Genomic DNA, 27,535 nt, shown 5'->3' with positions numbered 1-27,535 from the left:
TTATATTTTTTACTAAAACAACGTACATTATTCTACCTGGTAGATAGAATAATATGCGTTTTTGGGTCTAAGTTAATTGCCAAACTACACTATTCGATCCGGTAGATAGAATAGTATGTGTTATAATATGTTTGTAGTAAATGTATGAAAAATAGTATTCCCCTGCTATCTGTTATCTGCTATCTGGTAGAGCGAATAGTTTACGTTTTTGAGATTTCACAGACGAGCGAGGAGCATTATTATTTCTGGTAAGTAAATTGAATTCTGTGCCTTATAGGTTCATATTTATAGAGCCACATAAGTTATTCTAAGTGACAATAGATTAGTACACACCAGGTTAGTAGGATTAGTATACAGGAAGTGTATTTCAATTAGGCTCATTGCATACTCACTATACTCAGGTTACCGCATTGAACAATTCGTTACTTTGGAACGAAGGACAAAAAAACGCTAGCTAGCTATTTAGACCGTGGTACTGAACAATATTTGCTACGTAAAGTAAATTAAATGTATATATTTGTCCCATAGTAGAAACAGTTCAGTAAGTACTATAGGTAAGTACCGTAAACAAATCTGTTTCAATGCACTTCATACAAAACACGGTGTATGTAACGGAACAAGTGATAAATAACATGCACTATCAAAATACGTAGGGTAGTTTTCGAGAGATAATGTATTTATTTGAGACGGATACATTTTTAGGGTTTCATGACTTTCTTAATTTGTAGTCGTTAATAAAATGTTATTTATTTCTTGGTAAAATTGTAGTTTTTAAATAAGGACCTCCCCCACGTTAAAGTGTCCAGTAGAGGTATCTTCGTTTGATGCAGTCCTAAAAACGGCGGTTGAGTCCGTCCTCAACGTATCCTTTGATGAGATCAATGGGTGCAGGAGGCTCTTCCGATTCGTTATGGCGGTTTAGGAGTGCGGTGTGCACGGGATGTGGGTTTGCCGGCTTTTTTGGCGTCGGCGCATGGGGTTGCGGACCTTGTCGCTACTATCCTTTATTCTAATGGCGGCGGGGAAATTTTGCCTTATGTGTCCGATGCCTTGACAGTTTGGGGTGGCCTGAATCCGGGTGTATCGGCCCCTGTTATCTGCCCTATTCAGCGTGTGTGGGATGATGTTGGGGCAAAGCGGATCGAGCGTCAGCTCCTGGCACATGCTAGTGGGGCATATTTGGCTAGACTCCGGGCGGTTTCACAACCTGAATCTGGGACATGGTTGCACGCATTACCCTCCCCTCACTTAGGCACTTTATTAGACGATGATTCGTTGCGTGTGGCGGTCGCTTTCCGCCTGGGTTGCAAGGTGTGTGAACCCCACATATATATGCACCTGCGGTTACATGGTGGAGGCTGATGGCCATCACGCACTGAGTTGTCGACGTTGCGCGGGGAGGTTTTCACGTCACCATGCACTCAATGATATTGCGCGGAGAGCCTTAGTATCAGCGAGTGTTCCCTGCGTGCTTGAGCCTCCGGACCTATGGCCTTGGAAAAATGGCAAGTGCCTAGTTTGGGATGCTACCTGCGTCAATACTGTCGCTTCCAGTCACCTTAGTCGCACCGTCCACTCTCCTTCAGCAGCAGCTGAGGACGCCGCTGAGAAGAAAAGAGAAAAATACGCAGCACTGGCGCCACTGTACGATTTTGTGCCCGTTGCTGTGGAGACCTTTGGCTGCTGGGGAGCAGACACCAGAATCCTCATTTCAGAGTTAGGGCGCAGGCTCAGGGAAAAAACGGGTGACTCCCGCTCCGGTTCGTTCTTGGAGCAAAGGTTCGCCATTGCTATTCAGCGCGGTAATGCGGCGAGGGTTATGGGTACCTTTGCACCGGGAACGGTCAGGGGCGGGTTATTTATGGACTAAGATTTTTTAATTATTTTATTGATAAATTGTATATTTAGTATTAATCATCATCAATTTAAGAGCCCCTCATCTACTCACACCACTTATTTTTACTTTATCAAAATTCATATATAAGTTAAATAGAAAAAAAACGTTTTTTACGTTTTTTTGTCTATCCTAACAACCTATAACTATAACATGTTAGATTTGATTATAAAATACCTAACAAAAGAAGAGAGAGAAGTACAAATTATGTTACATTAATATTGCAAATTAAAATTTAAAGTAAAAATTGACAAGTATTTGTAAACATTTTTCTTGTCTCAAGTACTTTATACTTAAATAAGTAAATAAAAAAATAAACACCTGTAATTTCATGTTATTTTTGATAATGTTTATGTTTTCTACTTACTCTATTTTAAACGTTATGATGGGTAAGATTTATGTGATGTCAAAAAAAATACACTATACTTAAGAATAACTTTCGTAAAAAGACTGTTGGTATCTTTTTTCAATGTTACTTCTGTTTCTAAGAATAAAAAATATAACAAAAGCTTCGTGATTATTAAAATTGTTTTAATTTATAAAATTTCCCCTTCACCAACTGCGTTTTTATACAAATAGAATTGTTAGCATCTTAAGCCTTATTTTTATTTTTACAATGTATACCATTCTATTTACAGAAAATATTAGATATCTGAGTAATTATTTCATTCTAATTTATATTTAGTAGTAAAAAGTAAAAAATACATAGAAACTCACAATTTCGTCACAATTAATTAATCACATCATGTAAAAATAAATGACTTGTTCAGTCCTATGTATATCAGTCTACATGTCACATTGAATAGTTTGGTTAATAAAATAGTAAAATTATTCAAAGAATACTATTCTTTGTGGTAGATAGAATAGTTTACGTAAAAAAGGGCCACAAAAACCATCCACGTATAGTATGCTATGTGGTAGTTAGAATGGTATACACGCAATTTATTGTCCCTTAAAATATTCTATCTACAAAAAATCCAAAAATAATAAATTTTAGTAAAATATAACTTAACTATTCATCAGGAAATTGTTAAAAGTATATACTGTATGAGTTTTATGGTTGTAGCTCCATTACGAAAAAAGTAATGACTGTTTTACGGTTTTCTGGCTCTCCTGTAAAGTGACGATTTTTCAGTTAGCGTAGTGTACGTAGGGAGCGTCGCAATAATGATTTGTTTCGTGGTCGCTGAAAAATCGTAATCAATTTTCGTTAGTAGATAGGAATATTCATGAAAATAACTCAAACTGATTGGTCATAGTTAAGCCAATACTACGTTATTCTGTGATCTGTACCATAGAATAAGTAATTACTATAAGAATAAGAATAAGTAATACTAACTGTAGAACGGCAGTACGGCGTGAACAAAACAACCTCCGTGGTCTAGTGGTTAGAGCGTTAGGCTCACGATCTGGAGGTCCGGGTTCGATTCCCGATGGGGACATTGTCGAAATCACTTTGTGAGACTGTCCTTTGTTTGGTAAGGACCTTTCAGGCTCGAATCACCTGATTGTCAGAAAAAGTAAGATGATTCCGTGCTTCGGAGGGCACGTTAAGCCGTTGGTCCCGGCTATTAGCCGTAAAAACACCGCCACCAACCCGCATTGGAGCAGCGTGGTGGAGTATGCTCCATACCCCATCCGGTTGATTGAGGGGAGGCCTGTGCCCAGCCGTGGGACGTATATAGGCTGGTTATGTATGTACGGTGTGAGACGTCACGCACATAAAAGCGTGTGTACGATAATGTCAATGTGTAGTGTCTGTGTAAAACGAGGTGTTTTGTATGAAGTAATAAGTATAATAAGTGTCCGGGGTGTTGGTGGTTGGTTGTGACCACAAATCAGTTTAATACACCCTGACACTAGGGTTGATGACGTTGGTAATTCACCTCACAACCCATACGATAGAAGAATTTCAATAACTTGTTAGAACCCAAGGTGATGCGTCTACAAATTAACCTAATTACCCCAAAAAGGCAGAAAACAAATGTTTAATTAACCTCAAAGCTAAACGAATTCTTTTGTTTTGAACCCAGGAAAGCATAAAAAGGGAAATTTTTGAAGAATTATAATATACAGTTCATAATTTTGATTCCGTGAATGGCTTCAGGCGGTCAACCTACAAGGGAATTTTAGATGGAGAAATGAATAAAGGCAAAATATGAATTTACACACACATATATTGAAGACTATAGAGAACCGGAGAGGAAATTAATATGATTGGCCACCTGATACGACACTTTTTTCGACGATTCATTTATAACAAACATTATAGAAGGAAAAATTGAAGGGAAGAGAGGAAGGGGTAGACCTAGGATAACATTTATGAAACAAATAAAAGAGAAGGTGCAGGTCGTGTCGTATCGGGAGGTGAAGGTTTTGGCGGGAAGAAGAGAGGAATGGCGGTTACTCCACCGACAAGAGCGCAGCTCTGAAATAGAGAGAGATATACACATACTCACACACATAATATATGATTCTCTCAAGCTTATTTCCCGTGATGAATTATAGGTATACCTCACAATATCTATAGATATTTGCGGTTTTCGAAATGTTCACATTGTATAATATAGTATTGTTTTTATTGATATCAGGTGGTTTCCAAGATTTGTACCCACTCAACGGCAATAAGCTTGCTTCCTATTACTTGAGACTTAAATATAGCTGGCGAGAAGCGGGTGCATATTATACACCCGTGCCTACCCTTTTGCGGATACAGGCGCGATGTTTATGTTATGTTTTATACAATGTAGAATAACCGGCGTGCCTCTAAAACTTTTACGCTCCCAACATCAACAGTTTCCCAAGATCTCCATAGATCTTTGCTTTATGAAGCGCCCCCTAATTTATCAATGTACACTGTTTGCAACAACCATTGAGCCAAACCATTCTTAATTAAAAAAGAAAAATATTATTTATATGGTAACATTCGTTCCAACCATTCACTCTCTCTTCATTTTAAAATTATATCGAATCAACACGTTCTCTGTAATATCTCTTTTGAAAAAAAATTAATAAACCGTGAAATTGCCGTCACAAACTCTTTTATTTATGTCTTTCCTAGACATAAATTGGTGCCGAAACAAAAGTAAAGTGATTGCGCATCGTAAAAACTGTTTTTTCGTCGCGAGTGCACATTGCCGATCTCGTGGGCGCGTGAGTGCGAGTCGCCATTTACAAGGATTTTGCGCATATTTCATCATCAAGGGGCGTGCTAGAAGTGAAATAAGAGGCCTGGACCAACATTCGTCAAGGAATATACCACGGATCGTCACAGAAGCCTCAACATAGTTCACGCATTTCTCCGGTGAAAATCTACTTGTTGTAAAGAGAGGCCGCCATTATTCGAACTTCAACGATAACCAAACGTGAATCAACGAGTCGGTCAATGCAGTCATTCAGCCGTTCAACTCTTGACAGATACTGTTCGTTCGTTCATCTGTCAATGTCAAGCATCATTCGTTCGTTCGCCCCGTGTTTTGATAAACAAATACGTCTGCATTTCTGCGAAAAATATTAATTATTTACGGAATTTTCTGCGATTTTCAACATGGGACGCAGAAAAAGCATTGCGGATGAAGAAGACAGGGCGTCTCGGGACAAACGGCTGAAAGTTCAATTGGCACAATGCAAATCGAAATTGACGAAAGCAGAAAACTTTTTGCGTGAACAGAAAGGACCTCTAGATACGGATGCTATTACCCTCCGGCTGCAGCTATTGGAGAAAGTTTTACTGACCGTGAACGATCTTTTGCTAGAAAAGCAAGTTTTAACTTGGAGCGACGACGACGAGTTCGACGATGATGGACTAGAAGAGAGATGTCTTAGCGTGATAATAAGCTACAAGAAGGCGCTCGCGCAGGCAAGTTCGTCGAAGCAAAATACATCAGCTAGTGATAGTGCCAGTGACAGATATTCATCAATGAAACTTCCTGAAATTGACATTCCAGTGTATGAAGGAAAGGACTACACCAAGTACCAATCGTTTATCGAACTATTCACGGCTATTATTCATAGAAATGGTAAACTAGAACCTATCCAAAAGTTATTCTATTTAAGAAAATATTTGAAAGGGGAGCCGTTGTCACTTATTGAAGGGCTACCCTTAACGGGTGATTCTTATGAGAAGGCATTGGCTTTACTCAAAGCTAGATATGATAATAAGTTTCTCGTTGTTACAAACCATGTACAGGCAATCTTGGATTTTTCGCCTATTGTGAAGGGTGCTGCCAGCAATTTACGAGAGTTAATAGCTCATGCTCGTCAACATTTAGGAGCCTTGAAGACCCTTGGACAGCCCACTGAACATTGGGATATGATAATTTTACCCATTTTGTTGCGAAAAATAGATCAGTTTTCTTGCAGAGCATACCATAGTGAGCGTGTTGATAACAAGCTGCCAAATCTGGATGACTTCTTTGCATTCATTGAAAGAAGGGCCAGCAGCTTCGAGGAGAGCCAAAGGAGCGAAGGTAAGAACTCCACACAATTATTTAATAAAAAAGTTACTAACCTCGCAAGCAGAGAGTTACCATCTTGCAGGTTTTGTAAAGATCCTTCTCACAAATTATTCAAATGTCAAAAATTCCAAACATTGTGCCCAAAGGATAGGATTGAATTTGTTTTGAACAATAATTTGTGTAAAGTTTGTTTAGGATATCACAATAAAAAATGTCATTTTCATTTCAAATGCTCTTTGTGCAATAGCAAAGATCATAATACTCTATTGCACCTGGACGCAAGTGAATCAAAAGCTTCATTGCACAGCAACATCAGCAACAGCACTGTACTGCTGCCCACCATTAAAGCAAAGCTCTTCAGCCAAGACGGAAAATCACATATTATTGCTAGAGGGCTAGTGGACAGCGGCAGTCAAGTTTCATTTATAAAATCTGATCTTGCCAAAATGTTAAATTTAAAGCCATTCAATAGTAATTTAAATATTACAGCTCTAGGTCAACAAAACAGAACTACCTCAAAAGCTGTCAATGTGCGTTTCATGTCACTTCAAAACAATTTTAATTGTCAAGTGACTTGTTCCATTGTGAACCAAATAACTTCAACGTTACCTCAGCATGCAATTGATATGAAAAATATCCCCATGCCAAAATCTGCAGTGCTTGCAGATGATGAATATGGTACTCCAGGTGACATCTCATTTTTACTGTCAGCTGACATGTTTTTCAAAATTATGCGGCCTAACAAAATTCAATTAGGAAGCAATCTCTACCTAATAGACACCGAATTTGGCTCAATTGTGTCAGGAGAGATCAAAGAGAATGCATCATCTTTAAATAAAAATCTAGTAACACTGCATGCAATGACTACTTACAATGATGAACAGCTTGATCACCTCCTTACAAAGTTTTGGAATACTGAACTAGTACCTGAAACGAAGCCGGAGGTTACAGTAAAGCAGGATCCCTGCGAAGCCGCTTTTAAACAGTCGGTACAGTTAATTGATGGCAATTTTCAGGTTTCACTTCCACTTCAAAGGCCTCTAGATCAGCTTGACTTAGGTAACACGTTTCCCATTGCAGCCAAAACATTAAATTACATCGAAAAGAGACTAGATAAAGATGAGCAGCTTAAAGAAAAATACCATGCATTTATCAACGAATATGTTGAGTTAGGACATGCCAAAATCTTGCCCTTCAGCCATGCTGAAGCGAATAAAAGGTATTTCATGCAGCACTTACCCGTAATAAGGAATGACAAAAAAACCAATAAAGTCCGTGTTGTGTTCAATGGCAATACTCGAGCAAGGGCGCACCCCAGCTTAAACGAAATGCTTATGAACGGTCCTAAGGTGCAAAAAGACCTCTTTGATATTTTGCTGTCATTCAGAGCTCACGAGTATGTTCTTTTGGCCGACATTAGGCATATGTATAGAGCCATTTTTCTACACCCAGAGCACAGAGTGCTCCAGAATATTCTGTGGAGAAATAAAAATAATAACCTAATTATTATTGAATTGCAGACCGTCACATATGGGTTGAAGTCCTCCAGTTATCTGGCCACAAGGTGCCTGGAAGAACTAGCACGCCAGTACGAGGCTGAGTTCCCTAGGGCGGCAGCTGTGATCCGGAATTCCATGTATGTAGATGATGCGCTGTTTGGAGGTCAGTCAATAAAAGAGGCATTGGAGGTAAGAGATCAGCTTATTTCATTACTTCAGCGAGCCGGCTTTAGCTTACATAAATGGGCCGCCAGTGATCCTCGTCTTCTTGTTGACATTCCAATCAGTAAGCAGCATTTTGATGAACATGAGCTCTGCAAAGAAAACTTATCTATAAAAGCACTCGGCGTAACGTACGATGTCAAAAGCGATACGTTAAAAGTGGGTTGTCCTATCAAAAATATGCATGGAGACTGGAGCAAGCGTTCCGTGCTTAGTGTCATAGGGTCCTTCTTTGACCCTCTCGGGCTGGTAGGGCCAATCACAGTCCGAGCTAAAGAATTTTTACAAAAATTGTGGATTGAAAACTTAAAATGGGACTCTCCCTTACCTGATAAAATATTAAAACAGTGGAAACAATTTTACTGTCAACTTACAACTATGTCAGCTATTTGTGTAAATCGTAACATAATGTGTTCTAATGCACAGCGTGTTGAGCTGTATTGTTATTGTGATGCGTCACAAACAGCATATGGATGTTGCATTTATGTAAAAGTAATACATAACAATAGTGCAACCACTACTCTACTTTGTGCTAAATCTAAAATAGCTCCTATTAAAAACAAATTGACTGTGCCTCAATTGGAATTAAATGCAGCATTAATTTTAGCGAAGTTATATGACAGAGTCAGAATAAACTACTCAAATATTAAAATTGATGCCAAATACATGTTTTCGGATTCACAAGTTGTGCTGTGCTGGCTTAAATCAAACAAAAACTTGAAGGCTTATGTACAAAATAGAACAAATGTTATTCGGTCGTTGACTAATGATTGTAATTGGTATCACATTGATGGCGCGTTCAATCCGGCAGACTGCTTATCTCGCGGATGTGACCCGGCCGAGCTTGCCTCTAACACCCTGTGGTGGAATGGTCCACCACAGCATTCTAAACCTAATTATGTGCCTGTAGAATCCTTGGTAAGCTGCAATCACCTGTTGTGCTCTGCTCCTACTTACGATACACGGGAGGTCGGCTTGAGCGTGACATCAACTGTGCCTGAAATACCTGAAATAATTTCAAAATATTCCTCTTGGAACAAAACTGTAAGAATAATGACTTGGGTTCTTAGATTTGCATATAACTGTAAAAATAAAAATAATAGGCTAAAACATAACTTAACTATACAAGAATTAAAAAACACAGAAAATAAAATATTTAATATTGTACAAAATTCATATTTTGTTCACGAAATTCATTGTATTAAAAATAAGCATCCTATAGGATCTCATTTAAAATCATTAACTCCGTTTCTAGACAACAATAAAGTATTAAGAGTTTCTGGCAGATTACAAAATGCTTCAATTCCATATTCACAAAAATATCCTGTTATTTTACCAAAAAATTGTCACATTACGGATTTAATTATTTTAAATGAGCATTTAGCCTTATTGCATGCGGGTCCAAAAATGACCATGTCTAATCTAGCACTGCGTTACTGGATTATAAGCTGTAATCGAGAGGTAAAAAAGATTTTAAACAAATGTGTTAAATGTTATCGTTTTAAAGCTCAATGTGCTGAACAGTTAATGGGTTCATTGCCCACTGATAGAGTTAACCAGGCTAGTACCTTCAGCATTGTTGGTATTGATTACTGTGGCCCATTTCAAGTTAAGCAATCTAGCCTTCGAAGGAGTGTGGTCTCCAAAGGTTATGTTATAGTGTTTGTGTGTTTTGTCACCAAAAGTGTGCATTTAGAGTTGGCCTCAGATATGACTTCGCAATGTTTCATTGCAGCCTTGAAACGATTCATTTCAAGGCGCGGGTTGCCACGCGTTATCCACTGCGACAACGCCAAAACTTTCAAAGGTGCGGATAATTCTCTTAAAGAGTTGTACAAGCTACACAGCTCTACTCAACATCAATCGACCGTAATTAATTTCGCCTCTTCAAAGGGCATCAAATTTGATTATATACCCAGTTATTCACCAACGTTCGGCGGGCTCTGGGAAGCCGCCGTTAAAAGCGCAAAGTTTCATTTTAAAAGGATAATTGGTCCCAGCATTTTCAACTATGAAGAGTTTAATACAATCATCATATCGGTAGAAGGTATATTGAACTCTAGGCCTTTGACGGCTCTGTCTAGAGACCCTTCGGACCTATCATGCCTAACACCAGGCCACTTCTTAATAGATAGACCGATAACGACCATCCCAGAGGCTGACTGTGTTTCAGTGCCTACCAATAGGCTTCGATTTTGGAGACGATGCACACAGATACAGCAAAGTTTTTGGCATGTATGGCATAAGCAATATTTGTCGTTATTAAATAATCGGCCTAAGTGGCACCATAATCAACCCAACATAGAGGAAGGTGCTTTAGTACTTTTAAAGGATGAGCGCTCTGCTCCACTCAGCTGGCCATTGGCTAGGGTTACAAAGCTGATTTCAGGACCCGATCAGAGGGTGAGGGTAGCAGAAGTGAAAACTTCTTGCGGCATGTCACGTAGAGCCATTAATAAATTATGTATATTGCCAATAGAAACATGAAAATAATATTTAAAAAGTGTTTATTTTTCTCATAAAAATAGTTAAAAAAAAAAAAGGTTTATTTTTTCTAATATAAGCATAGCTTAAGAGTCTAAAAGTTCATAATATTTTTGTAAAAATTGTATAACTTAATATTAGTTAATATGGCTCTTGCGTTATAGTAGGGTGCGTAGTGCAGTTGTCATTGAGTACATTCTCTTAGTACGGTTTCCGTCGCATTATGTGGCACTTTATATTTGTACCCCTGTTGTACGCACCGTGCTAGATCGCTAATTATTAGGTGGTCGGAGTTGTAGTTTTTCAGTTGTAAGTTTAGCACCCGGCCCTCGGGAATATGTTTGCAACAACCATTGAGCCAAACCATTCTTAATTAAAAAAGAAAAATATTATTTATATGGTAACATTCGTTCCAACCATTCACTCTCTCTTCATTTTAAAATTATATCGAATCAACACGTTCTCTGTAATATCTCTTTTGAAAAAAAATTAATAAACCGTGAAATTGCCGTCACAAACTCTTTTATTTATGTCTTTCCTAGACATACACCTTAATTTGCCTTTGACTGAGCAAAATGGCAAAGGTGTTTCTAAAATAAATTGCGCTTTTACGATTTTAGGCACGTTTTTAGACGTAAATAGGTCCGTCTAAAGAAATGGTTTGCGAGATGAGTGAATACAAATTCAGATTTAAATTCAAAAATATCTTTATTCAGTAGGTAAGATAGGTAGTTACGTTTTGAATCGTCATTTTTTACATAACGAACGTCTCTTCCGCTCTGTATAGCCGGGAAAAAGAAGCTACTAGAAAAACCTTGGCACTACGACCTAGGCGTTGTTTTTAAAAAAAAACATAAAGTTATGTTATACAATTTAGTAACTTAGCTCCCTAATATCGGTTCGCAGATAGTTAATCCTATGAATTCATATCTTATAAATAATTGTTAATTTTATAATAACCTTTCTTTTACTAAGTTTATTTACTTTTATTTTTTTCAAGATTACAGTTTCACATAATGAGAAAGGATTGCAAACTTCTCTCTCAATAGGGTGTCGAATCCGTAAGTCTATGAAGCCATAACGAGAAAGCTACACCGACAAGAGCGTCGCTCTTAAATTAATGGTGAATAATTATTTTTTATTTCCTTCTAGCACTTTCCTAACACGTGTAAGGCATTCAAAATCAAATTAACCTATTTTCAAAATAATTTTACGAGTCACCTGTTTGTAATATCAAAATATTTCTTCCTCCTAAGGAACTCGATAGGTAGTAATGTTCGTTTTCCTTCTCACACAAGCATAATATATTTTGCCTCTCACGCATTTCCCTACATTTTAAACAAGCTTACAATTTCAATTTAAATGTAACAAATTAATATCATATCTCATTGAACCGAACCGATTTCACAAAGCTAGGAAGGTATTGAGAATGAAATATTACCAAGCACACAATTTGCAATAAATTTATGTTTTCCTTACAAGCTTACCTGTAATTTCCAGGGCGTGTTTTTGAGTACACAACATAGCATCGCTTCTGTATCCTCGAAGGGGTAAGCAGATGTATATAATAGGTATATTATATACCCACTCCTAGCCAGCCATGTTTAAGTCCCATATTATTATAATAGTGGGCGAACCACTTGATATCAATTATGACATGTATATTACTGATTCACCATCATTAATTTAAGAGCTACACTCTTGTCAATGTCGATGTAGCATTATCTTTTCCGTGTATTTCTGATTATACCCTCGTAATCTATATTATGAGAATTATAATGAAGTTAATGGACTTTGGTAATGTGTCACCTACCTTAAGGTTTATTATACTCTATGTGGCTCTGCCTACCCCATTAGGGTTTACAAGAGTAACTTTATATGCGTATCCAAATAGTTGTTCTTACTGACCCGATAAATAAAGTACAATTAAAAACAAAAACAAATTCCTATAATAGGTCAGTTACCAACTAGTCAAATCACTTACTTTTTACTAAACGTCAAAACACGAAATTACTATGGACTTTTAGAAAACAAAACTTTATCGTCATTTTTAAATCTGTCTTTTATTTATTTACTTTTAGGAAGATTAACAGCTGAATAGTACAGTAAATAAAATCATTAGTATCTATATGCTAATTACAAATCTCCACCTATAGGAAGTTCTTAATCAAACTTTCATAATTTATATTTGACCTAGTAAACTACTCAATTCCATGACGTCATAGTTCATATCACGCCATGATTTACGCGTTCCGGCGAGTCTATAGTTCGCTTTCGACTAATCAATGGCAAAAGGCATGAATAATGTCTATCATTTGAGTAACTGGTCGGTACAGTTCCTAATAATTAATTTCCAGGGTGTGTACAGTAACGTCGCGGACTGAGGCTTGATTTTTACCGCGCATGCGTAGTGGACGCCTGCTCGAGGAGAATTGTGAAGGGTGCGCCGGGTTTGTGGGCTTCCGGAGACTTTCCTGAAATGTGACGTTTAGGAAACGTAAGTGTCTGAAGTTATTTTTTGATGGCTTACTCGTTTCGTTTGTTTTACACAATGTGACAAGTTTTATGAGCGATACCTATTGATGAGTAAAGTATTAAAAAAGAACTTTAAATTGGATTAATTTGAACTTCGGCAGCACTTTTTGTATCGTAAAACTTAGTATTAGGTATTTTCGTTTTTTTTCCAGTGACTAAGATTATGAAGGATAATAGGTTTAGAATAGCGGTAAATAAAGCGAAGATTCTTGGTAGGGCTGGCAGAGGAAGTCCTAGAAGGACGTACACTGACCAAATTGGAGATGTCATTAGAAAAGGTTCAGTACGATTGACTCTGAACCGGCGTACGTGTATGAAACGATTGATGTATGTGGATTTAAGAAAATGGAATCTCATAGTCTCTGCTTACCGTGGTGGGAAATAGGCGTGAGTTTATGCATGTACGTTCAGTAGGAAAAAAATTCACAAGCAAATTACATTTTCTAATTTGAAGGTTTTAAGAAATAATGCATTTGAATAACTCCTCGTTACATCAATCACGTTTTAAAAGCACACATCAAGCCGTTTGTTTGGTGACGTCATTTGACATATCCCGTAAAATCCCGCCTAAAGATGGCCACCCTAACTGCAGCCTCCAGCACCCGAGGAGGTTTCATATTGACCTATACGTATTACGAGCACTCTCTCCATGCTCTCTTTCAGGTCGTGCGAGTGAGAAGGAAGATGTTTCAGCCGTGAAATCGCCTATGAAAGAAAGGGACAAAAGACCCGGCTACAGACCCGGGTTTACTCCGTTCAGTGTGTTTCGAACGCCGGTGTAGACGGACCGACGCGATTACGTTCCAAATACGAATGCGCGAATAGAACATTCAAAGTGCTAAATTGTGAAGTCTAGTGAAGTGATACCTAAACAAGTTGGCATGTGGTCGGTTTAAAACGGTCCTGTTGTAGCTGTCCTGTGCAAGTGTTATAAGTGTAATCCATTATTATTTTCACGAACCATTCGGTACAACCTCGTGGGAGCCGTTTCCGGAATGTAAGTAATTTTGACGCTTTTAAGGTTTCTGTAAATCGGTGGAAAATCTTTCAACGTGGAAAAAAGAACCTTATACTTTCATATTAAAATTTATGGTATGACAAAAACAGGTTAAGACGAGAAGTTTTCGTAGAAATGTATCGTGTTTATCCAAGTATATCGTAAATAATCGGTTGACTTTGAACTTAATAAAGATTTTAATTTTTCGTAATGTATGTTTTGAAACTTATAAATAAAAAAATTATCTATTAATGGACATCACAAAGGTTACATTTAATAAAAAAATATTTATTATAACAAAATTTTTAAAAAATATTTACAAAAAAATAAAAAGAACTCAAATGATAATGAAAATAATAATTATTAAATAAGCAGTATACCTATCTTTTTGTTGGAAAATAATAAGTATGCCACCATGCATTTATTATTATTATTTTTTATACCACCAAAAATACTGAAAAAGTAGAAGAATGACGAGGTAATAATTTGTTATGAAAAGTATAATAATTGTTATCATGTAATCAATTTTAAAGAATATTTCAGTTCATAAAAGTGCGTGTTCGGTGTTCCTTGTGAAATTAATTAAAAATCTCGTTAGGAAAATAATATTTTAACTTTCCAACTTGATGTTATAGAAGTAACCAAAGCTTGAGTTAAGTTTAATAGGTAATTAATTTGATTATTATTATGTTTATATTTATTATAATTATCTTCTAATATAAAAAATAGAAAACGATTGGCAATCTGCAAAATTATTTTGCACAAAGATTTTAATTGGATTCGATTTTTTGGAATTCATCCCCTAGAGGGTTAACCGAGGGGATGAAAATTGATATCAAGTTGTGGAAAGCTAGTCAAAGTGTGAAAACATCTGAATTCTACACCGTCTTTTTTACGCCGGGGCGAAATTAATGCATTGTTATTTCTTAATTGCCAATTCAAGAGAATGTTCTTTTTTTTATTTAGTGATGTATAACAAAAAGCGCCAATATTTTCCAAGGCATTATTAATCAGACGCAAAGTATTCGTGTACGCCACAACAAAACGTTAATTCGTCAGTCTCACGCACGTTTATGCATAAATCCCTTACAAAAATAGGGTAAACGCGAAAAAGTATTTAGGACGCAAATTAGTACGCGCCTCGCACCTGTGATACACAGTTACTTTTGTCAGGTGACATTTTTCACTCCGTTTACCTTACATTCACGTCATGACGCGTCCATCTCGTCCCTGACACCAGGCTTGGCGAGGTCGGTTATTCACCTCACAACCCACACGAGAGAAGATTATATTTCTGGGGGGTTAAAAAGGCCACCATCAAAGCAATTCATCTAAAAAAGCCTCCGAGGTCCAGTGGTTGAGCGTTGGGCTAACGATCCGGAAGTCCCAGGTTCGGATCCCGGTGGGGACATATCACAAAAATCAGTTTGTGACCCTAAGTTTGGTTAGGACATTACAGGCTGATCACCTGATTGTCCAAAAAGTAAAATGATCCGTGCTTCGGACAGTGAGAGGCACGTTAAGCCGTTGGTCCCGGTTACTACTTACTGATGTAAAAAAAGTAAGTAGTCGTTACATGAGCCACGTCAGTGCCCTATGGCGGCTCAATAATAACCACGACACAAGGGTTAGTAATTCACCTCACAACCCACACGATAGAAGAAGATCTAAAAAAGCAATATTGCATATTTAACATTTGTTTACATTGCGCACTTACTTTTATATGCGCAAATGTCAAATTGCAATATTGGTTCTTTAGATGAATTGCATCGATGTAGCTTACTCGTGTAGCTAGTATTCGTGGTTCGGAAGCCACTATAAGCAATTGGTCTCGGCAACTATTTACTTACAATTTTTTCATTCACTTGACACACATGTTAGGGAAAAATAACTTATCGATTTTGACAAAATCTATTGAATCGATCGATAATTTTAGCATGGTGTCATTTTGGTTGGCGACAAGATCTGAATACGCTGATAGTGGCCCCGATTCCTGCAGACACATCCTAATTTTACTTTAAGTTACACCCGTCATTTTCTTATCCGCCGAAAAGGAAAGGGACGGATGATTTGCAGCTGTTAATTTTATGATTTTTGTTATGATTTTTTTTAATGATACACAGTTTAGTACTTAGTTTTCTCACGTAGATGGTTAAAAGCAAATAGGTCCGATAGATGTCGCTGGTTTTAGTAGTGACCGGGTGAAATCACTCGCTGCTCATTTGTCCGGCCAAGTAGTTATGCCATCTGCGGCAAATCTACAAATAAGTCACGTGAAACAAAAGCTGGTTTTACTTGATGTTCGCGAATAGTTTTCGTCGCGACGTTATTAGGTTTTCCACTCTGTTACCGTAGCCAGCTGACACCTTAGATGCGATATACAGTTACAAGTTGCTTTTACTTCGAGTAGGTTCTAAATTTACGACGTTATCGTGCTATTGGAACTAAAGCATCTTAGCGGTGCCATGGAGTTACTAATATACTACGTAAAAGTTGCAACTGTCACACCTGAAAATATATATGACACCTACTTTAGAACCTTGCCGCATTACGATGTTTGACATGTGTGAGGCTTTGTCACTATTTTTCAATTTGTCCACTATTTTTCATTATTTAGTTTTTCTTTTTATTCTGTTTATTTTTTTAGTTACATCAGAAATTACTAAAATAAATGGTACATATTTCGTTTTTTTTGTGATTAAGAAAACTACAAGTATACTAACTTAAACAAAAAATTATTTGTCTGCTGGAGTTACCTCCAATATCTACCTAAGTATTTCACCAACATTTTTACATATATAAACTCACGCCTATTTCCCACCGGGGTAAGCAGAGACTATGGAATTCCATTTGCTTCGATCCTGACACACTTCTCTTGCTTCTTCCACATTCATCAATCGTTTCATACGCGCTCGCCGGTTCATAGTAGATCTTACTAAATAAACCTTTTCTAAGGACATCTCCAATTTGGTCAATGTACATCCTTCTAGGTCTTCCTCTGCCAGCCCTACCACCAACTTTCGCCTATCATCCTTCAACCGCTCTATACTAATATTTTTAAGTATCCAAATTTCATTTCAATTTCACTACCTACCTTCAAATTAGGTATTTTTTATTACTCAAATTATTATTAAAATTATCTCCTCAAAAGCTATGTTACTCCCAACATGATCGTGTCAAACTGTTTCCCGGAAGATTCACAATATTGTATTTGTAAACGACTGCAGATTTTTTTTTATTTTAATCGCAAGGGAAATAATGTCGTCTGGTAACTTTGTTCACCCTAATAATGGATTACAGGCGTGAATTATCTCTGTTTGTCTTAATCTATCTGCGGTAAGTTCGTACGAAAATGATTTGTATAGAATTTGATTCGCTGTCGCTAGTAAACAGTTGAGTGGGTTTAGAGTACCAGGGCGAAGTTTCATTAGCAGACGACATTAAGTGAGCTAAGTAATTAAGCTGACATAACTAGCTTGCCATCACCTTCCAGCAGTAGATACCGTAGATAGATAGATAAAACACTTTATTGAGCACAATTAGATAGAAAAAGGCACAATAGGGGCCTTATTGCTCATGCAGCAATTTCTTCCAGACAACCTATGGGTACAGGAAAATTACATATCCGCACATATTATATTGACGTCTTAAAGTGAACACCTCGTAAGTTCTTTTTTTGAAAAATTGCATTCGCATGTGTATTTTGTTAACGAAATCTCGTAACGGACAAGCTATTTTTAGAAATTCATCCCCTAAGGGGTCGTAAAAGGGGTTAAAAGTCTGTTATGAACTCCACGCGGACGAAGCCGTGAGTAGACAGCTTTTAAGTTATATATTTAAACAAGTAACGTAACGTAAACGTAAATAGCGTATAAATGTCCCACTGCTGGGCACAGTCTTACCCTCAATCAACCGAAGGGGCAGATGGAGGGTGTCAGAAATAAAGAAGATGATTCCGTTCTTCGAAAGGCACGTTAAGCCGGTGACCCACACTGGAGCTGCGTGGTGGAGTATGCTCCATAACCTAACCTAACAGAAAATACAATAGCTCCAAAGTCACCCAAAACAAGGACGATACACAAAAACGAATTTTATAATTCAATTACCTGCCTGCCTATTAAAAGGGTTTTTATACCAACTAATTTTCGGAACGTGTCTAAATAAATAAAACAAGTATCTAACCCTTCCAGTGTTGTCCGTGGAGAGACGTCTAATTGGGTCTCTTTGACCCTTTGTAACTAAAGTCACAGCAGATGACGTGTGAAGCCGTTGTGGTATTGTAGTTAGAACGAGTGCTTTCTACTTAAGGTTGGGGTAAATGACAAGTCGCACTAAATACAGGGTGGTAGTGACATCGTAACGAAAACTTTTAGGGATGATCAGACCATGATTTTGTGTTGATATCAAGTGGATTTTCCATAGTAAAAGTCATCATCATCATTAATCTTGTCATCTTGTCTATCTAAGGCCAATTCTTTCACTTCCTTATAAGACACGACGTTCACCTTCTCTTTAATCTGTTCCATGTAAGCTCTTCCTGGTTTTCCCTTTTCTCTCTTTTCTTGTAGTTTCTCTTCTACGATGTTTGTTATAAATTCGTCGTGTCTTATAGCAAAAATATACAAGTAGAATTAAAAATAGTTAAAAAAACACAAAAGAAACTGTCAATTTTGCGATGAATAATTCCACTTGATATCAACTCAGAATCACGGTCTGTATTATCCCCCTCAGTATTCGTTACGATGTCACTAACACCCTGTATTATTTAAACCTACAAACGAATTTTCACATTTTATATTTTTTGTAGTCAACTCGCCCGAATAGTTTCTTGAGGCCAGTTTACTCCGCACGAAGAATTAAAGGGTAATTTTATTCTTAAATGTTGTACACGATATTTTCTTTGTGAGAAAACACGACTGTAGGTGACTTGTCACCTAACTCTTAAGTCTATGCGTTAAAAGTATTGCACAAACATAACAAAACATATAAAACTTTAACAAATGGATGATACCATCGCCATTTCTTCCACGCAGAATAATGATGAAAGAACTAAAAATTCGGTATTTTCTTGTGTAGTTAGATTTAAAAACTCAGTTCGATTTGCTGTCGAGTTTCTTTATTGATCAGCTGTGACTCGTTTCGATAGTTTTTTTTTTACCACATCACGCCTTTTTCCCGTTGGGGTAGGCAGAGACTACGGAATTCCACTTTCCACGATCCAGTCATACCACTTTCGCTTCATTCACTCACATCTAAGTCTTCAATACAGTTTGTCATTTGCTTCAATTTTCCAAATCGATCAATTTCCAAACAATTCAACGTAATGTTTGGAGTCCTTAGAAGGGGAAGCCTTCTAAGTTAATATTTCGGGTTAAAATTACAAATTGATTGAAAATTATTATGATTCAATTTTGGGTATTGTGTGGATTTATAGGTCATCATCTCCCTAGCATTATTCCGTCAGGGTCCGCTTACCTAACCTGAAGATTTGACAGGTCCGGTTTATTACAGAAACGTCTGTCTGTCTGACTATCCAACCCTTGAACGGAAAACCAGGCCAGTACAAGTTAGGTCCCATACCTCCGAAAATGTATTTCTGGGGAATGTGGATTTCCTCACAATGTCTTCCTTCACCGCTGAGCACGTGATAATCATTTATGATCCAGTCATGAACTCGAGCAATTGAATTGCAATTGAATAAAAAAAGTAATTGCGTTATATCAAGAAATGACAAATAGCAATATTGCTAGACGAATTACATTGAAGTGGCCTTCTTAACCCTCCAGGAAAAACAGAGAAAACAAACTCACCTCTACATCTCACAACCCGTCGTTTGCAAGCAGGCCGGTCGTTTCATATAATATGGATATCGTCGCGTTCGTCGGGTCTCGCAAGCCAGTTGCGATCAATCACATAGACATATCGATTTCTTGCTATACGCGACTTTGTTGGTACTTGTGCGACAGAAGTAAATACATTATCGAATTAGTTAGGTTTGATCTGGTTAATAAGGTCTGAAATTCTCAAAGATATGTAAGTATATGTAAATACTTACCTTTTATACTGCCTATTCAGCAGAATAAAACAACAATTAAATAAATAAATTCAAATTCAATTTTAAAATAATTTAAGGAATTCAAACACGCAGACTAATTAATATCGAAAGACGGAATATGCCACTTTTTAAAAAAGGAATAGGCACATTCAGAAAATATTATCCTAGCCCTAAATATTACTTTATAATACAATACGAGTAATAAGATATTTTAAACATAACCGTATTACATGACAAAAATTACTAAAAAATAGACTACCAGTCCAGAGAGAATTAATAAAATTATGGAGAACGAAACCCAAAAGTTGGAAACGAAAACCATTAAACTGAAACTGTGAATAGGACTTTGAAATTATGACTCTTTGAATAAGACTGTCTTTAATTCAGATTGTACATTGATCTTTGCGAAAGTGTATTAAAATCGTAGGAAGTGTAATTCCATGGTCTATGTATATCCCAAGGGGATAAAAAATTCAAATTAAAATTAAAATTCAAATTCAAATGTATTTATTGCATTGCAAGGCGATCTTATGTATGTTGTTACTAATCATTTTTAATTACAGAATCAGCAGTAACAAAATAACACCGAATAGCATGTATTTGTTAGCCTTAGTAACATTATACAGGGTGTTAGTGACATCGTAACGAATACTCAGGGGGATGATTCAGACCATGATTCTGAGTTAATATCAAGTGGAATTTTTCGTCGCAAAATTCGTGTTTTTTTTTTGTTTTTTTTTTAATTATTTTAAATTCTATACTTTTGCGATGGAAAATTCCACTTGATATTAACTCAGAATCATGGAATCAATCACCCCCCTCAGTATTCGTTACGATGTCACTTACACCCCACACAAGTACATACGGTAGCTATACAAGTAGGTATGGGTGTTAGTGACACCGTAACGAATACTGAGGGGGATGGTTCAGACCATGATTCTGAGTTGATATCAAGTGGAATTTTCAGTCTGAATCATCCTGAATTTTTTTGTGTTTTTTTTAATTATTATCAATTCCATACTTTTGCGACGGAAAATTCCACTTGATATCATCTCAGAATCATGGAATCAATCACCCCTCTAAGCTTTCGTTACGATGTCACTAACACTCTGTATAACAACAATAAAACATAATATATCATTTTCTTTTTTTTAATTATACTTGCACGCCTGCATGCGGACAAAATACATCACAACACTATTATGGACATTATTTTACCACTTTTTTGTATTTTATGTGTCCTCGCAAATAAATAGGCTAGTATCCAACTACTCAAATCAGTTACTACACGATATTACCATGGATTTATATGAAAAAGCACACTATGACGTCATAGAAAAACGTGATAAAATGTCGAACTTAATATTACGTTTTTCTTGATTAAAATTCATAAATAAGTTGAATTGAACAAAGAAAATATTTTTCCTAATATTATTTTTTATATTTGTCTTTATTTAGTAGTCATAATTTCATAATTTATTTTGAACCTAGTACACGACCCAATTGACTTGATTCATCGATTGATAACATCGCGCCTGTATCCCCCAGGGGTAGGCAAAGGTGTTAATAGTGTACATACACTAACTACTCGCTAGCTATGTTTAAACCCCATTGTAAAGGAAGCGAGCCAATTACCTTTAACTGGGCATAAATCATGAAAATCGCGTGATATCAATTATGTATGGTCCAAATACGATTTCAAATTCATAGACTTGAATTCAATGGTAAGCTCTCTAAGGCTAGTAATCATTTTCTCTTCCGAAAGATACAATGTTTTATTAAAAAAATAAGGGGAGAAAATGTTTTTTCGTCTCGCTTTTTTGTATGAAAGTAGTGCCGTACTTTCTGCCTGTTTTCAAAAAAGGAAAAGGCATATTCCGAGTAATTGTAGCATAAATACTTTTTTCTGTATTAATAAAGCGTTCAGATGAATTTTTCAACATTGTAGCACCGAAACTGTTCAACGAGAAAACATAAAACGTTTAAGCTTAATAAAAACTCTTTCGTCATAAAATGATAGCCATGCCCGGTAATTTCCAAAGCGGTAATTAAAGAACTTTGTTAAGTACAAACATGTTTAACTTGGATGTTGGAAGAAAGTGGAAAGCGGTATTAAATTAAAATTTCTACGCTATTATTTTATTATATGCAGTTTTGCATATGCAATAGCGATAGGCTCGCGCCCTATTACATGGGAAATGAACGTAGCTGGAAAGGAGTGGGTGTATATATACTAAACTCCTCTGCCGACCCCTTCGGGAATATGGGCGTCTCTTCTTCTTATCGTGTGGATTATGAGGTCGAATACCAGCCTCATCAACCCTGGTGTCAGGGTTATTGTTGAGCCGCCAAAGACCCCTAACAGGACTCATTTAACGACTACACACTTACATCAGTAAGTAGTAACCGAGACCAACGGCTTAACGTGCTTTCCGAAGCAGGAATCATCTTGCTTTCGGACAATCAGGTGATCAGCCTGTAATGTCCTAAGCAAACTAGGGATCACAGTTATTTTTGTGATATGTGCCCACCGGGATTCGAACCCGGAGCCTCCAGATCATGAGCCCAACGCTCAACCACTGGACCACTAGACCACGGAGGCCGTTAGGGTCGTGATGTTATGTTATATTATAAAGTTTCGAGATATATCTATCCCTTTACGTTGTAAGATAGATATAATGTAAAAACAAGTAACTAGTACTTGTCTTTTTTAAATAAATTGTTTTTGTACAACCTCTTCGCAAAGCCCTCCCAATTATTAACCTGAAGAGGTATGGAGCATACTTCATGCTGTTACACCACTGCGGGTTGGTGGAGGTATTTTTTTAAAGCTAATACCCGGGACTAACGCCCTAACGTCCTCTCTTAAGCACGAAATCATTTTCTATTTTCGAACTATCAGATTTTTTAAGCCTGTTCTTGTCATAACCTAACAAAGGACAGTCTCGGAAAGGGCGATTGATTGATTGTGTTCAAAAGTCTTTATTATTAAAGAAATTAAAGTATTACAGACCATCTAAAATTGCTTACAAGAACGAATTTAGTATAAACATTTCGCCAGCCATGAAGCCATACGGAAATTTACTGAGTGTGTGTGTGTATGTGTGTGTTTTCTGGGAAACTGGGCTTTACATTTAAAATACCGTCTACGCGTCTCACATTCAATTCCCCGAAACTTATAAAAAGGATCCCTCAGATCTGTCTAGGATGCCATGACAAAAGTTCCGACCCGCCTTTCGTGTGTCTAAGTACTCTACATCCCTAGGGATGTCTTTATCAAGGCTAAGAAGATTTGTTACGTAAAGGCCTGTACATACCAAAGCTGTAGGCCTGTTCGCACAGCCCGCCTACGCAATCCTGCGGCTTATATAAAAAGAAACATTTATCAACAATTTGCGCCCAAATGAATACGATTTTATACCTCTATATAACCAGGTATCCAATATCATATTTTAAGGTTTTAACATTTAAATAATTATTTACTTCACAAAAATAAAATATTATAATACAATAATTTGTACAAAATTTGCTTCTTGTTTGTTTTTTTATCACTAAATGCATTTTCGGACGTATGTGGCCTAACCTGTGTTGGGCTAGTTTTTCCTTCGCGGGTTGGAAGGTCAAACAGGCAGTCGCTTCTGTAAAAAACCGGACCTGTCTAATCTTCAGGTTAGGTAAGCGGACCCTTCAAACGGGATAACGCTAGGGGGATGATATTTCCAAAACATTTTAATCTTGAAGTTTTTGAGGTTAGAGTGAAAATAGGCATTTGATAGGTGGTGTTTCACCTTAGGCCACATCATCATTCATATTGATAATTTAAACATAAATGGCCCATATACGTCCCACTGCTGAGCACAGGCCTCCCATCTATCAACCGGAAGTGGTATTGACCATACTCTACCTCGTTGCTCATTTGGGCTAGTAGCTTGAGACCAACGGCTTAACGCGCCTTCCCAAGCATGGAATCATCTTACTTTTTTGGACTACCAGGTGGTTCAAGCATATCCGACACACGACAGTTTCACAATATGATTTCCACAATGTCTTCATCGAGGTTTGAAGTTGGACCTCCAGATCGTGAGCCCTACGCTACACTATAACTACTAGACTCAGAGACCGTTAGGGAGTTTCATGTTCTCCGGTTTCTTTACCTTTAGGTATGAAAGTTTAATTCCTGAAAAACCACATCCGATTTTCCTACTCCCAAAATGGCCGTGCGTGACCAAAACGTGCGTGATATGAACTACTAAAGTCATACTTATTATTCCAATGTTAGCGGTAATTTTCTAGTCAAACCACCCGGTTTAGGCAAGGTAATGGAAAATGAGTACCTCGCCTTAATCTTTAAAATTAAAATACGCCCTGGGAAATAGTTTTATAAACTGACCAAAAAAAATGGTAGGTAAGCACGGGACTAAGCAAATTGTATTAGAGTAATTGGGCGTTTAAGTTCTTTGCTGTTTTTATAGTAAATATTAAATTGTTGAGCAGAAACAATTTTTGTGATACAAGTGTATACTTATTTATTTATAAAACAACACATAATACCGGTATTTACCGCGTTAAGGAATATAAGACTCCCGATATTTCGATACTATTGCAAATGCCATGATCACGGGATGACTTATGTACGTATCTGTATTATTTTCTTCATTTGATAGTTTTGTAGTTATCTAGAAATGAAACGTACAGTCGGTTTTATATCCCAGAGGATACCAACATAAGTACAATGTCTCTACAAGCAGCTTCTTGTAACAATTCCGCATTACTTAGGACCCTATCTCACTAGGAAACCGTCGTGCAACCGCGGTCGCGTTGTATAAAAGTTACCACAACTGGGGTTTCATTTTAACCAAGCTGTAAACAATTATGACAATCGAAGGTGAAGGTGATAAAAATGTATGGGATTGCTTTTTGTCATATTTTTATTGTTGGTTGCGCAAACAACAAGACAACAGGGGGGTTAAAATGGCCACATTAACCCCCCAGGTCTCAACTGCATACGTTTTGTTGTTTTTTTGAAGAATAATGAGATTAGAAGCGGATGAGCAAATAGTTCATACTTCAACTTTGCACTCCATTCGATCGCATACCTTTCGACACACGGAAATATGCTCGTTTTGTGTATCACAGGAAAGTTAAAATTAGGTATTTTTTTTTTTTTAAAGAACGTCTACGGCCCTGTGCCGAGGTTTTTCTTGCAGCTTCTTTTCCCCGGCTATACAGGTTGTGAGAAGCTGCAGTAGTTTTAGGCGGATGAGACGTTCGTTATGTAAAAATTGACGATTCAAAGTGTAACTATGTTACCTACTGAATAAAGATATTTTTGAATTTGAATTTGAATACGAAAAGTAATGATTATAATTGCAGCCTATCATATAAAATATTATTTTCCGGTAAAAATTGGCTATGGAATATGAGAAGCACTAGAGTTATCGTAGTAATTTTTTTGCAGGAGTAGTAGTAAAAGGAAGTGAGGTTGAACCGGCGACAGTGGTTCTCATACAAAATGCCTGTTAGGGCCTTTCCAACATCTTTCTTCTATTCCGTGGACACGATCATGGTGTTCTTGTGAGATATGTCCCTTAGTATATCTGACTCGTCCACTTATTGCTGTCCACAATGTAGTTGGGTTTTATAGCTTTTCGATGGAACATACTTTTATGAACGTTGTTCAGTATTTTATGAGCGATCAGCTTTAAAGCTGGGGTTATAAACTGTATTTCAAAAGAAATATTGTGGTTGAAATGTTTTCTAGCACTATTGCTTTGGTTTCAGTTAATGGTCTACTTACTTAGTGGCCATTACTTAGTAATTGTATATAGTTTAGCATTCTTTATCACTGAACAAGGCGCGTTTATGAAAGAATAAGGTTTTATCTTATTTTACTAACATTCACTACTTGTGTAGACAAATTATGGGGAGCGTTGACGGGTCTCAAAAGTTTTGTGATGTATATTTTTTGGACTTTAGTAATACACGCACTTTAGCGCATTCTTCTATCGTTTAGGTTGTGTCTGTGTCAACCTTGGTACGTGGCTGGAAGTTTAGCTCTACAAATTACTTACTCTCTTTAATCCCTTCCAAATTACTCACAAATCCGTGTCTAAAAAGTAGGAACGATCTCAATGTGCCTTTACTTTAGTCCAGTGATTTAGTTGTGAAAGTGAAATAAACAAAGATAAAGTTGTATAAGTGAACAATATAAAAATTTTACGGTATTTCAAAGAATAGGAAACTGGAGTTCGATTTCACAAGATTTATAATATAAACTTTGCCACAAAATAACGGTCGAATTGCGCGTTGTTACTTAGCAGTTGTAAGAGTAATTATGACTAAGAAGTCGAGTTGGAGCAATTATAAGTTTTGATCCAGGAAGGTTTCCGTTGAAATTTCTGATGAAATAAACTTAGTAAATGATGTTAAATAACTGCCTACACAACTCCTTACTTAGTAATTATAGTTTTGAACCGTTGCTATAGGTACCTACTTCAATGTGAGTAGCGCTTCCGCTTCATGTCGTCACTGGAAAGGCAAAATTACGTAAGCGCCATACGGCCATTTTGAGAAAAATCCATTTAAAGTCTTTTTCGTCTTTTTATCATAACTTTTTATCCATTAATCTAATTTAGATAACATCAACGGAATAGTACGTTATTTTTTCATTTTCAATGTCTACCAATACATAATTATAACATGGATTGCTATTAGGATATTAAATTTTGGCGTTTACATAAGTTTACCTTTTCAGTGACGATGTATGCAATATTTGTTGTATTTATATTTATAAAACATTACAGAATTCGTTCTCTGTGTGCCAAATGATATATCTGGGACACCTAATTGCTTCAATTCTCGATCTTATCACTAGGCAGCTTTATTTAAATTGTTTCGGTACTGGGTGTCTTCTGGGTGTCCTCTAGGGTGCTCTGGGTGTCTCCTCCAACTCGTGGAACAGCGTGGCGGAGTATATTCCGCTACCTATTCAGGTGAGAGCCCTTATAACTCTCAATTCTCCGGCCATGTAGATAATGCTATTCGAGGCAAACCGATAAAGAGCCGCGTCAAAATATAATCCTTATCTCCCCCCTCCTGTAGAGAAGCTGAGACCTGAACCTACATGGTACTATCCCTATGTTTCGACCAATAGCCGACTAATCCACGTAGACAGTATTCGCTGATCGGAACCCGTGCCACCTGAGTTTTATGTTCATTATTATTGCTAGTTCCCTTAATCCCACTGCTGGGCAAAGGCCTCGCCCGTGTTTTTCCTCAAGTCGTGGTCCCGTGTGAGCTCTGTCCGGTCCCTCTGATAACGGCCAAGATTATCACGCCAACTTTGGTACTTACAATATAGGCTTCTTTCGATGTAGGGTACCTCCGATGTGC

At 37.1% G+C, this 27,535-nt stretch overlaps 2 protein-coding genes across 2 annotated transcripts in view; both read left to right on the top strand.

Moving 5' to 3' along the window:
* The first annotated feature begins 4,757 nt into the window (after positions 1-4,757).
* LOC126382130 (uncharacterized) lies at positions 4,758-10,911 on the top strand. The gene is made up of 2 exons (XM_050031893.1): positions 4,758-6,363; positions 7,872-10,911. Exons 1-2 carry the CDS (start codon positions 5,442-5,444, stop codon positions 7,949-7,951), a joined length of 1,002 nt encoding a protein of 333 aa, XP_049887850.1. The 5' UTR covers positions 4,758-5,441; the 3' UTR covers positions 7,952-10,911.
* A 2,959-nt stretch (positions 10,912-13,870) lies between these two features.
* LOC126382073 (neuroligin-4, Y-linked-like) overlaps positions 13,871-27,535 on the top strand; it is a 114,231-nt gene continuing 100,566 nt past the window's right edge. The window contains exon 1 of the mRNA XM_050031788.1: positions 13,871-14,088. The gene's annotated coding sequence lies outside the window, so the exon portion shown is untranslated. The remainder of the gene's footprint in view (positions 14,089-27,535) is intronic.

Source organism: Pectinophora gossypiella, chromosome 3, assembly GCF_024362695.1.
Source record: "Pectinophora gossypiella chromosome 3, ilPecGoss1.1, whole genome shotgun sequence".
Lineage (NCBI taxonomy): Eukaryota > Metazoa > Arthropoda > Insecta > Lepidoptera > Gelechiidae > Pectinophora > Pectinophora gossypiella.
This window is presented reverse-complemented; position numbering and strand designations above follow the sequence as displayed.